At 34.3% G+C, this 14,099-nt stretch overlaps 1 protein-coding gene across 1 annotated transcript in view; it reads left to right on the forward strand.

The window, feature by feature from the left end:
* DNAH8 (dynein axonemal heavy chain 8) overlaps positions 1–14,099 on the forward strand; it is a 131,726-nt gene that overhangs the window by 52,342 nt on the left and 65,285 nt on the right. The window contains 9 exon segments of the mRNA XM_009640728.1: positions 1,862–2,086; positions 3,190–3,362; positions 5,146–5,324; positions 7,296–7,483; positions 9,370–9,456; positions 9,551–9,658; positions 10,451–10,585; positions 11,227–11,388; positions 12,654–12,900. Of these exon segments, the coding sequence (XP_009639023.1) occupies positions 1,862–2,086; positions 3,190–3,362; positions 5,146–5,324; positions 7,296–7,483; positions 9,370–9,456; positions 9,551–9,658; positions 10,451–10,585; positions 11,227–11,388; positions 12,654–12,900 (1,504 nt within the window).

The following is a 14,099-nucleotide window of genomic DNA, read 5'->3' on the forward strand; positions in this document are numbered from 1 at the left end:
AGAGGAAACAAGGATATGGATCTTCTCAGTAGAAGGCAATCTTTAATGACTTCAGTTTTGGTACCCTATATATAGCACAATATTTTTCTTGTAATCTACTTTAAAATGACTTTTTTCTTCTCCTGGAGAATATAAAGTAGAGCTTATATTTTCTGTGATGGATATCGAAGCCCTTCCAAATGCAAATAAAATTTCATGTGCAGATTGATTTCTCTCTCATAAGTTAAGATTGTAAGAGCTATGATTATGATTATTTATCTCATAATTTACAAAACTTACCTCATAGTTCATATATTTGTCACTATGATAATGCAGTCCTAGTAGAAGCCTATCTTGAAGGATTCTAGTTTGCCTAGAGGCTCCCCCATCTTACTGATAATTCATAAATTTAATTAACAAGTAATGAATTGTTTCCCATCCTGTACAAATTCTGACTCTGTAATTTGCTAATTAGTACAGTGCTGGGTGTAATTTTTTTAATAGAAACTCTGCAAATATTGAAACTAGACGATACATTGCTAATTTAAAAAAAGAAAATTCAGTACACTGAAATATGTAATAGAATTATCTTAAAGCTGTATTTATGATGTAATTATGTATTATCTCAGCAGTATTTATTTTTAAAAGTCTGCTACTTTTCTTTAAACAGATAAGGACCATCTGCTTTGTGTGCATTTCAGACATTTTGAAGTGGCTTTGTTACCATCTGCAAAGATCTTCTTTCCCATGACTGGCTAATCCAAATGTTTTTATGGTCAAAGAATTATTTGTGTTAGGAGGGGGTGAGGGGGGAGAGGACAAGGGGAAGAAGAAGAAAATGGTCTTTGGCCAAGAAATTTCAGGTACAGAGAAAGAAAAGCTGGTTTATAGGACAAAAAAGAAATTGGGAAAAATACTGAGAAATATTTTAAACATTTTCTTTCCTTCAAACTGCCTTTTTCTTGTCTTGGAAGCTTCTGAGTTATAGTTAATAACTCTCATAACAATTTAATAATACAGGTAGTGTGAAAAAGTCACATTAAAGATTTTTTTTTTTCCCCCTATGACTAATTGGTCATTCTAAAATAGAGTTGGTTTAGACTCTACTGATAATATCCTAATGACTCAAACGGTGTGATATTTCCTGCTACACCATCTCTGTATCCATGAACTCACTAGAGGTACAGGGAGATCGAAAAACAGAAAGAGTGGTTTAGTAAAATTTTTAGGTCTTAGTGCTTTGTGAATGTAGAAATGTGGAGGGAAAAAGCATTAACACAGTTCTTGTCTATCCTGTTTTGTCATGGGTGTGCCTGATATTGTAAATCAGAATCAGTCTGAGATTATAGTTTACATGCAACATCCTATAACTCTCTAGATTCATTTGGAAGCAAAATAACTTGTAGTTCAATGTTCTCTAGGCTGTACACCAGTCATAACATGTTAGAAAGATAGCAAACCATCCCATGTTCAGTAGAAATGCACAGCATTTTTTTTAAAATGTTTTTTAACTAGCTATGAATTGTCAATGAGAAATTTTCAGAACTCTCCCACAGTTCAAGACCTGTTTAAGTTTGTGATACTGGAGTAACATAAGGGATTGTAACTGAAAATGAGAATCGTCCTTAATTTGTGTGTATTTCAGTATGTGACCAATTTTCATTAAAGCTTTTAAGTGTTTTCTCAGGAGTTTCCAGTACCACAGGAGAGCCAATTAACTCAGGCACGGTATCCTGGTGAGGTACCATCATGCTGGATGTAGTGATAACTTGGGACTCTCTACACCATAATTTATTGTTCCGGTTACACCCAAGGCTTCTATAATAACGCTAGTGTTCAGCAAGTGATTCTTCTGTATTTTTTTCACATTTTAAACCTGTAGGTTGGATTACTGGGAATTCAAATGTTGTGGACACATGATTCAGAAGAAGCTCTACAGAGTGCTAAAGAGGACAGAAAAATTATGCAAGTAACCAATGGGAGATTTCTGGACATTCTGAATATGTTGATTAGCCAGACCACACATGATCTTTCCAAGTTTGACAGAGTGAAATTTGAAACGCTTGTTACCATTCATGTGCATCAGCGTGATATTTTTGATGATTTGGTAAAGTACAGATTTTGATTTCTGATAATTAAGTGCATTTTCTGTCATAATATTTTTTTTTTCTTATATGTGGTAGCTAGTTACTCATGTGTAAGCATACATTTGTAAGACAAAGATGTCCACAATATCATTGTGGTAAAAATAGTGCATTTTTGCTTAAAGTAGAATAAAATCCATCAGTTCTGTTATTTAAATATTTGCTCCAAATTTTTACTCTTTCCTTAGAATATTTCAATTTTCCACTTCTTCGTAACGAATGAATTGTTTTGATAGGACATACCAAAAGGTTTTTGTCTTTCTTGAAAAAACTGTTGTATTGCATAACTGAAAAAGTTGAGTCTGCTGACGGTGTTACAGCTGTAGCATCATAGATGATTTCCTCACGGCTTATTACAGAATCTCAGTGGTTGACACTAGGCTGCACTTTAGCTCCACCCATTCTAGAGTTGCAGCAATGATAGCAACATCTTCCATATCTCCTAGTTTCTTCTTTGTGTCTCTCCTATTCCATTGGAGAGCAGGCTACTGGGATTCCCTTTGTAAGAATTCATAGAAGGCTAACAAAAACCCTACTAAAACCAACAGATACTGCCAATCCTATACCTGAACTTTTTAGACTGTGCTAAATTGTTTACATTAATTTATTCTTTGAGGAATGCCATACGTCAACTCTACATCTCTCACATATTTTTACTGCTGATGACACAAACTTATTAGATTCTACACAATTTTCCTTCCATGCCTCAGTCAGGTCCTTCCTTCATCATGCCCTTTGTCCAATGCGTTTGATGGATTTAGCAGTGTGTTGTTTGCCAATTTCAGTTGGAGGGTGAGCTGCACTACCAAAAATAATTTTTTATTATTTATTTGATTAACACAGATGTTGTAATGATCAGGTTCAGTGATCAGGACATTTTTTAATATCAGTTTAGCATACATCTGAACATATTATGTGATGCTTATATGTATTTTAGTTTACTTACATGGGAACTTTAACCTGAGTAATCACTCATTATTCTCATGAAAATCATCATTTTATCACAGTTATCAAAGACAATAAACATGGATGCTCAGTTATATAAATTTATTTACTTTCTTTTAAGGTAAAAATGCACATCAAATCACCAACTGATTTTGAATGGTTAAAGCAGTCTAGATTCTACTTCAAAGAGGATTTTGATCAAGTCTTGGTATCCATTACAGATGTTGATTTTGTTTACCAGAATGAATTTCTGGGTTGCACTGATCGTCTGGTTATAACGCCTCTTACAGACAGGTTAGAAAAACACTTATACATAATGAATACTTCTAATATATATAGTGTTTGTTTAACATATATCTTCAAAGAGGTACATTCTGAATTAAGTCCTGTGTGGGCTAGGTCATTCATGAAAATCTTCTCATATATTTGCTTGATCATACTCTTTTAGAAAAGGTAAAATAGAGTCTCACTAATCTGTACACTTTATGATTCCTAGAAAAGTTTTATCAGTGCCCAGTCTTAATAAAAAAAAAAAATTAGTAAGAGAAATTAATCATTTTAAGGTTACATAGTAATGTAAAGTTTAGCAGTATTTCTATATTGAAGAAAAGATTAGGTCAAATATTTCAAATTCTATAACAGGGTACTTTATAAAGATTTTGCGGCTACCAATGTGTTTGAAAGTCTAAGACAACCAGTCAGTGTCTGTCATCTTATTAGTACCGGGAAACAATTTAGATTTGTCCATAAGAATCTAGATGTTGATAAAGTCCCAGCTGTATGCACTCACTTGCCATTCTTGAGTAGCCAGGCAAGCAAATGACCATTAATTTTGTTTCAAATGTGGCTTAACAATGAGAACTTATTTTTCTTTTTTTCCTCTTGGGAACTTCTTAGCTGCTTTTTTTTTTTTTGTCAAAATTCTTCATTTATTTCTGACCTGAGATGTCACTTTTGACCAAATGAGAAAATAGAAGGCCGAAAGATACTTCACTTGCAGAAATATCCCCTCAAGAACCAAAAATAACTTCCAACATACGATTGTTCACTTTGCTTTGTGTCTGTACAGCTTTTTGGACACCTTTATTTTTCCAGAAGAGGTAGAACTGCTATTGTGACAGTATGGAAAGTTCAGTACATTTCTGCAGTGAACTGTACTGCCCTCAACAATCAAGTATTTTTGATGTAAAATGTTAAATTCTACCCCCAAATTTGCCTTGACCCCAATGGTATCGGTTAGAAAACATCAAGGTCCCTGTCGTACAAGTTTGGCATAATATGTTGTAGTGATTCAAGCTACACTGTAGGAACCAGTTAGTTATTAAACTCTGTTTAATTATATATAAAACCAGAGATACTTTAGTTTTCCGAGTACATTGAGTTGATTTGACAGTGAAGATGCCCCATCATTTGCATAGGAACTTTGCAATTTAATTCCTTTAGCGTTACTCTTCCATAACTTACCATGAATAAAAATCATAACTGAGACTCACATATAACTGAAACAGTGGTATAAGCTTTTAAGACTTGTAAAAAAACCCAAAAGGGTAAAGCTTAGGGTTGTTTTTCTTAGAACTGTAAAGACCCATAATTATGGAAGAGGCCATATATCCTTATTCTTTCACACTTGAGGATTTAGACAAAGGTAACCTAACCTAATGAAATGTCTACAGATTGAGCATGTAGAGATGGCAGAAGTCAACAGCAAAATCTGTTCTTTATGGCTGCAAAAAGAGTTAATGACAATTCAATTCCTTTACGTGGTTGCATTATTTTTTTACCTTATCTAGTATTCACAGTTTGTAAAAAACTAGATTAATACCAGATAATTTTTTTTTGCTTTTATAAGTAATGTTTAAGTGCTGTATTTTGTGACTTTTACCACTCTGAACTTCATTCACTCATGGAAATCAGTGGAACTGGTTCAGGAATTAATGTTTCAATATAAGAGCTATTTCATTACTATTTGCATAAAATCTATTACATTACTCATTGTTATCATATATATATATATACACACACACACATGTATATCTTTTGTATGATTTATAAAATTAATATGAATTAACATTTGTAGGTGCTATATAACTTTAGCGCAGGCTTTGGGAATGAACATGGGAGGAGCTCCAGCAGGACCAGCTGGAACTGGTAAAACAGAAACAACGAAAGACATGGGAAAGGCCCTGGGAAAATATGTAGTAGTCTTTAACTGCTCTGATCAAATGGACTTCAGAGGTTTGGGTAGGATTTTCAAAGGTAAGACTTCATGTAGGATAGAAGAGACCTCCACAGGTCATTTAGCAGGTGCAGTTAGAGCAGGTTGCTCAGGACCTTATTCATGTTGGGTTTTGAGAATCTCCAGGGACGGACATTCCACAACATCTCTGGGTCCCCTGTTCAAGTGTTTGATCATTCTCATGGTAACACTTTTTATACTTCCATTGACTTGGAATTTCCTACATTGAAACCTGTGTCCATTGTCTCATCTTCTTCCACTGCATCTCTGAGGAGAGCTTGGCTTCAATTTCTCAGTGTCTGCTCTTAGCGAGTTACGAGCAGCAATAGGCTTTCCCCTTAGCTTTCTCTTCGGGCTCAACAAATTCTTTCAGCCTCTCCCTCTGTGTCATGTCCTCCAGCCACTGGCCATCATGGCAGCCATCTGCTGCACTCATGTAAGCATATCGATGTCTCTTCTCTATTTGTAAGCCCCAAACTGGACACCGTACTGCAGCTGCTCTCTCACAAGAGCAGCGCAGAGACTAACAATGATTTTCCTCAGCTGCTGACTGCACTCTTGCCCAATATGCAGCTGGCTTCCTTTGCTGCAAGGGCATAACTCTGATTCATGCTCAATTAGTTGTTAAGCAGGACACCAGGTCACTTTGTGCAAAACTGCTTTGTGGCAGGTCAGCACCGAGCCTGCCTGCTGCATGGAGTTATTCTGTCCCAGATAAAGGACTTGAACTTCATGAGGTTTCTGTCAGCTCATTTTTCAAAGTTATGGTATTGTATGTATTGAGAAGCAAGGATTGAAACAATTTTTTTTAATATTTTTTTTTTTTAGTAAGCAAATAATTGTGGCATAAAAGTGCCTAAAGTTGTAAGTTTATAAATGTATTGCCCCGTTGAAAGTCAAGCTATTCAAATTAAAAAAAAAAAACCACAACCCTCTCTGAGTACATGACAGAATCCCTTTAAAGTGATTTAGCCTTAACTGCATAACAATAATATACCCTGAATGCATTGGTTAAATTCTTCACTTTTAAATAGCTATCTTTTAGTATGCATGAAAGAAAACTACTACCTACTGGTACTTTAATATCATTTGGGAAAAAATGGTGCTACAAATTTTGTCATAAAAGGTTGCTAAAAGAACAACAATTCTCTTAGTTGCTACTAAATACATGTTAATTTTCCAAACTAAAATTAGGCAACTGTGAAATTAATCCTGTATGAAAATGTTATTGTTTTTAATATAGTGCTTGTAGATTTATCTTTCCATTTAACGTTCTTCGGCTGTCTTCTTCTCTTTCTTTCTTAGACAAGTTCACACAGAGCGTTGTCCATTCTTTGCATGTTGCTAATATCCTGTTCCATTACATGAAAAACCTCTAGTTTAGTGTTGGCTTAAAATGGTAATGCTTATGAATAGAGATTATATGCTCCAATAGTAATATTTTCTGTCTTGTGATAGTCAGAGTTTTATTTAAACCGCTAGTTAATGCAAAAATAATTTCAATTTTTAATTTTAACCTTTATGATTTATAAGAGGCAAGTAAAAATTAATTTTAAAACATTGTGAAGACTGGAAGACCCAAATAAAAATAAGTAACTTGGAAAATTTTTTTTGTAACATTTAGGCCTAGTTTTTTCTAGCTCTGTCACTTTTTTTTTTTTTTAGATTAACAATACAGCTTTTGCCAAATAATTGAATAGCTGCTTTATAATAAAAGGCTACATTCACAGAAAGATCTGGAAGAAAGATCTGCCAAAGATCCCAAGATATCAAAAGATTTTTTTTCTGATTTTGATTCACTTTTGTGTAAACCAACTAATATTAATGCAGATTGATATGGAAATAGTCAGGTGGATTGGAGGAAGATAGGCCTTGGCCACAGGGCAATAAATAAAACAAATTCAATTATTTGCAGGAAAAGTCATCTAGATCAGATATCTCAAATATGCATGAAGAACAATAGATAATAAATTTTTCTGTCCCTGTTATAGGTCTTGCACAGTCTGGATCTTGGGGATGTTTTGATGAATTCAATCGAATTGAGTTGCCTGTCTTGTCAGTAGCAGCACAACAAATCTATATTATTTTAACAGCAAGAAAGGAAAGAAAAAAGCAGTTCATTTTCTCTGATGGAGACTGTGTAGATTTAAATCCAGAGTTTGGAATTTTCCTAACAATGGTAAATGTAGTAATAATTCCAGAGAAGTGACAAATTATACTAGATACAAGTTATTTAAATGGCAAGGTGAAAATAATCGATTTTATTAATTAAGTGATGCTGTTGCTATAGATTTAGACTAAACTACTGGAACAAATAAATAATCTGATTATTCAGGAATTTCATGCCTTCATTTTTACTTTTAAGATTATTGAAATGTTCATAATTATGTTCCTTCATTACTGTATTGCAATTCATTATGTAGACTAAGAGTTTGGTCAAACTTCCACAATTCTCTGCGCTCACTGAGAGGACTGAACACTAATATGCTTTACTAGTTTAGCCTGAAACATTTTAACAGTATTAGTGAGAAAGATACTGTTGGGAAAAAAAAGAGGAACTTTCACTTAAAGCAGGAGATATAAGAAAAACATTTTTTCATGTCTTTTCTAATGGGTAATTTACATGGATATATAAAAAGAATCCTTTAAGCTGATTTATGGAAGACAAGTATGATGATTCTAGAATAAACCACCCTCCTAATTATCAGATCCTTTAATTTGTTGATGCAGGATGTGTTGAAGCTGGTAAATACAATGCTAGATGTTGACTTTTGGCCTTCTGTAGCAAAGGGGCCCCTTCTGCTCTTTACATCTATCCTGGAATCAGTATGGGCATTATGACAGAACTGTGCTTCTTGTATCATGAAGTTTTTATGGGTGGTATTTGAGATAAATTGTTCGCTTTCTTATAATGACTGCTTGTGAAAAAGACTTGCAGTATATACAGATCAAAGTTAGGTCCCACAACTGAATGGATAATCTGCGCAAAAAAGAAACGCAAGGCAGTACGTGTAAGTTTACACCAGTTACCAACCATTACCCAATGTAGAAACACAAACTCCTGGATTTAGAATATTAACTTTCAGAGTATGTTGTCTTGTTGCCATAGGGTTCCTGGGGCTTCATAGCACTAATTCCGGTACTCTTATGGGCAGGGAATTTTATAGTGTATGTTTCCTAATGCCAAGGCAGATGTCAATCCAAGATGACTTTATGGGACATCAAAAACTTCATCTGCATGTATGAGTGCAGGATAATAACTGAGGAGGTCGTAAATATCTTTTGACTGCTTCTCGTTTCTTAAATGTCACCTGTTTGATGTCAGAGTTATTCCTCATGTTTGCATCAAGTTTCCAGAAATCTTCTATTGGTCAAACTTTTCTTCCGTATGATTTTATTTTAATTTTGTCGACTGTGTTATTTTTACTGTGTCATTAAAAAACATTCTCTGTGTATTCTTGAGCCATTATTAAAATCAGTTTTGTCACTAAGAGATTTACAATTTATTATATGATTCTTACTTCAGCGGGTAGGATTCACTCACAAATTATTAAGCATTCAGTGAGATTCTGTACTTTAAGGCTTTTAGACACAAGAAATAGAAAAGGGCATCCTAATATTTCTTCACCATGGACTGCTTATTATCCTTTTTCATTATTATTATTATTATTATTATTATTATTATGGCTCTTGCTAGACACTGAATTCTTAATATGATACAAAACCTACCTCTTCTGCAACATGGTAATAAAAACTTTATTTGCATCAGGAATGCACTAGAATAAATCACAGAATGGCAAGGATTGGAGGTCAACAAACTAGATTGTATTCCATGACAGTTTTAAATTCTGATTGCTGGCTTGTGATGATAAAGAAATTCAGTTATTACCCTGGCAATTATGCATGCTTTATTATATTCATAGTTTTGGTGACGTTTTTTCTTCACATTTGAATCATTAGTAGACAAGAGATCTAACTGAACAGATCTAGGTATTTATATATAAATTTATTGAACAATAAAAAGGATGTTACTTTGACTGGTTTAAGTAATGTTTTCTTATATAGAATCCTGGATATGCTGGACGCCAAGAACTACCAGAAAATCTCAAAATGCAGTTCAGAACTGTTGCAATGATGGTTCCAGATAGGCAGGTACAATTACTGATGGAACTGAAAGAAAACCTATATTTTACTTTGCTTACCTATCTCAAAAAACTAATAGAATTTCTAAAAATTTGTGTTTCAGATAATTATAAGAGTTAAGCTTGCAAGTTATGGATTTATTGATAATGTGATCTTGTCCCAGAAATTCTTTGTTCTTTATAAACTTTGCGAGGAGCAGCTCACTAAGCAGGTAGTGTTAGGTATTCCCTTCCTCTTTGTCTTCGTACTTACATGATACAACCCCTTAGGTTTTGGTTTGTGCAGACTGTTTTTGAAGTATCGCTTTTATCATGCTTTTTACAAGATACTGAAGTACTTTAAATATAATTCAAAGAAATACCTCTAGAAAATTTTTGAAAAAATGACCATGTTAATTCATGTATATGTAGTCACATGCATACACTTGTTTAATTGTTAAAGAATGATAGTTGGTAGCTGCAAGCGCATGAGGTTCTCTGCCTAAATATGGAAGCCAGGTAAAAATTAACTGGGCGATGTTATTTTTCTATAAGAATTGTCTAGGGCTAGAGAAAGCAATTGGAAATTGGAAAATGCAGGAGGAATGTCTCAAGTTTGATTTAAGTTGCCCTTCTCTCCATAGCACTGCTTTGATCTGAGGTCTTGGCTTTAAGCTGCCTTGGTTGGAACTATTATTTTTTTATGATCCTGCTACAAAATAATTTCTGTATGGCATTATAAATGTTGAAGTCAATTAAACTTTAATTTAGAAAAGAAAAACCTTATAACCTCTTCCCCCCCCCCCCCTTTCCTGAAAACAGCCTTATTATCCTTCATTTATTTTCATAGATATAGACTATAGATATATTTTAATAGATATAGAATAATTCCTAAACAACAGCAGAAATTCCTGGTTTTGCCACCTTAGGCAACTATAATATACAACATGCAAGTAAGGTTTGATATACTGATGAAATAAAGCTAGACAACTTGTTATGCGTAAGCCTTTTTGCCGCTCTTTTAGGTCCATTATGACTTTGGACTGAGGAATATCCTTTCTGTACTGAGGACTCTTGGATCTCAGAAGAGGGCCAGGCCAAATGACAGTGAATTAAGTATTGTTATGAGAGGGCTAAGAGATATGAATCTTTCTAAGCTGGTAAGAATCTAATTTAATATTTTAGCACCATGTATAGGCAAGTCCACTAGATATTTCATGGGTTTTTGTAGAAGATTAGAAAAAAATCTCAAACATCCTTTTCTTTAAAAATTAAAACATGATAGTCATCACATTATTATGAAACAGCAATGAGAGTTTATTAGACTTGGAAACAGTGCTCAGGGTGCAAAGGTTCAAATAGGTTAATAGTGGCTTAGCTGTCGGCATGACATTTTATGCACTGACTTGTGTACAGATTGACTGCTGTACCATAAGTAAACTGAATAATTTGAGTATCCACTAAATTAGACTTTTAAAGATTTCTTTCCAGACAGGATGTTCTTTCCAATATATGCTGCAAGTGTTTTACAAATCGATTTTACAAATAGATTCCAGTGTCTACTCAGTGGGAAATTTCTTTCAATTTTGAATTTATTTCTCATGTGGCATATGGATGACATTTTCAAAGTGCTGCTTTTGTAGTGACCTGTCTTGCGGTCTGGCTGTGTTTATGAACATAAGCATCTGCATTTAGAAAACATATTCTTACAGTTTATTATTTTAAAATAGAGATTAATTTTGGTATGGGAACATTCTTTGGATAACCATGCTTTAAGCACTTAACTTTTATTTTGTTTCAGATCGATGAAGATGAGCCGTTGTTTCTCAGTCTTATCAATGGTCTCTTTCCGGGGTTACAGTTGGACAGTAGTACCTATGCTGAGCTTCAGGCTGCAGTAGCTAATCAGGTTGAAGAGGCAGGATTGATTAACCATCCACCATGGAATCTTAAGCTTGTTCAGGTAAAACTTTTTTTTTTTTTTCCTAAAACACTTTTAACAAACAGGCATCAAAACACCACATTAGTTGCTAAACCTCTGTGTCACTCAAGGACCTGTGCTTCTAGTATAGGAAAACCCAAAGGTTGTGTGTACACCACACTAAGGAAAACCAATCCAAGGGACTTAAGTTTCAATTCTTTAAATTATTCAGAAGAAAAAAAACAACCCACCTTAAAGCATGCTATTAACCCAGCCTTTCCCAGATATGGTAGAGCATCTAAGTTATCTGAATGAAGCAGCAAGTCGCCTACATGGATTTCTGAACAGGGATTTCTTAGACGTAGAGTAGGGACAGTAGGACATAAGAAGGACTGGAAAGCATCTTGAAGGCCAATGCAGTAAACAAAGAATGAGAAGAAACATAGCCAGGGCACAACTCCTGCTAAGGAGGAGTAGAGAGCTAAAAGACCTTTATAAGGGCAAAGAAAAATGTAAACAGTATGTATTTCTGATTTAAATGTTTCATAGACACTCTGAAGAGTCTTCCACTGGGAATAATAAGTTTGAAATTGTCAAGTTCATGGTGGACTTGATCGTAGTTCAGATTTGTGGTGCCTGTACATCTTCCTCCTGGACTGATACAAGCCATTACTCAGCTTACAGAGGAAGCAGCTATATATGCTTCTCCTCACAAGGCTCTGTCATCCAGGAGGACTATCACTTTTTTTGTTCCTTTCAGTTGCTCCAAAAGGACACACTTGTGTAGGAAGGCCCTGCCACTTCCATAGCAAGCCTAAAGCTAATATTAAAAGAAAAATAGAAAATTCAATAAAGGACTGTCCTGAGCCTAAACCCATCCACAATCCTGTAGGAAGTGCAGTCCGTATGTTTATTTCATACACTCAAGTATTTTAGCACTGTCGTGATTAATCATTCTTCAGTTGCCTTAATGATTTGCTACTATTCAATTTTTCCTTTTGAATAATACAGAAAATCCTTTTTGAAATCCTGCAAAATTATTTCCAGTTGCTTTGAAAAGTTTAGGCAAGATTTAGTTCTGTAAAGTGTTTTATAGTAAACTTTCTTGGCGCTTAGATTAGGACGTGAAGGCATGTACTATTCCATAAAACACTAAAAATCAGCAAATGCATGCTGATTTCAATTCTGAGCATATAATTTCTATGTCTAACACTATATATATAATCACTGACTATCAAATGTATTAAATGCAAGTAAAAATCTACCAAAAGCATACATTTCTTAAAATATGTTGATTTTTCTAACAGTTGTATGAAACTTCTCTGGTACGTCATGGGTTGATGACGCTTGGACCGAGTGGATCTGGAAAAACAATGGTCATAACTATATTAATGAGAGCACTGACAGAATGTGGCCAGCCGCACAGAGAAATGCGTATGAACCCCAAAGCTATTACTGCTCCTCAAATGTTTGGAAAGCTAGATGCTGCAACTAATGATTGGACAGATGGGATCTTTTCTACACTGTGGAGGAAAACACTGAAAGCTAAAAAGGGTATGTAAATACTTTGTTTATGGTATCATAAAAATACCTCTTGAATGATATGTTGAAAAAAGCATCTTGAATTTGCAAATGTGGTGAAGTACCCTCTTGAGAGAAACTATACAGAACATAGATGAGGTTACAGTTCACTTCTCAAGAAAGGGCAAAAATTTAAAAATTTATTATTTCAATAGTGTATCTACATTTTAAAAGTGTTTGTTTCCTTGCCAATTTAGTTCTACAGTACAGATGTGTTATTTGGAAGCTGATAAATTATAATTTAGATTTACTTGTACTAATTGCACTAGCTTTAAAATAATGTTTTTTCCATGGTTTCTCATATGTTGATTACCCATATTTATATTTCAGTATTTTAGGACTGAAATACTAAAATTTGTTTTTACAGTGATTCGTTTGTATCTGAAAAAATAAAAATATTTATGTTAAAGAAGTTTCTAGGGAAACTTCCCAGAAGGAGGTTCTTTTAAAAAGAAAGTTGAATTTTTTTATATTGGAAATTTTTGAGATTCAAAACAAAGCCAGAATTTTAAAATCTGATTGCCAAAATGTAAGCATTTTCATCTACATTTATGTTTCAAAATAAAAAAAAAACTTTGATTTTCAGAATTGATGAGTGATGATAGTTTTCATTAACTTAAATGAGATCTGTGAATATTCAACATATTTTGTTTGGTTGCCCAAAGAACCCTTATTTTAGCAAAAAAATGCTGAATTCCCCACCCCCACGGTGCTGTTCGGGGGGTGGGGGATCGGTGGGGTGGGGGGAAGAAAGAGGAAGAGCTAGGTTATGTTGGGAAGGAAGAATTTGAGTCTGGAGAAAGGAAATGGGGTGGGGGAAAGGTGTTTTAGTTTTTTGTCTGTTTCTTATTGTCCAAGTCCATGTTAATCAGCAATAAATAATTTTTCCCCAAGTCGAGTCTGTTTTGCCCATGACAGTAGTTGGTTAAGTGATCTCCCTTTCTTTACCTCAACCCCCAAGCAAGTTCACCTTATTTTTCTCCCTCTGTCCTGTGGAGGAGGGGGAATGAGTGAGTGTCACGGTGTCTGACAGCCAGCCAAGGTAATCTCACCACAAATGTTCAAGATGATAAAGATGTATTTGTGTCCACATTTGTAACTGTTTCAAAAGTAGCTCTTTAGCTAAGTATGCAGTTTATACAGTAATGAGCAAAATTTACAATAAATAAAAT

This window comes from Egretta garzetta, unplaced genomic scaffold (genome assembly GCF_000687185.1).
Source record: "Egretta garzetta isolate BGI_Z169 unplaced genomic scaffold, ASM68718v1 scaffold200, whole genome shotgun sequence".
In the NCBI taxonomy this organism is placed as follows: Eukaryota; Metazoa; Chordata; class Aves; order Pelecaniformes; family Ardeidae; genus Egretta; species Egretta garzetta.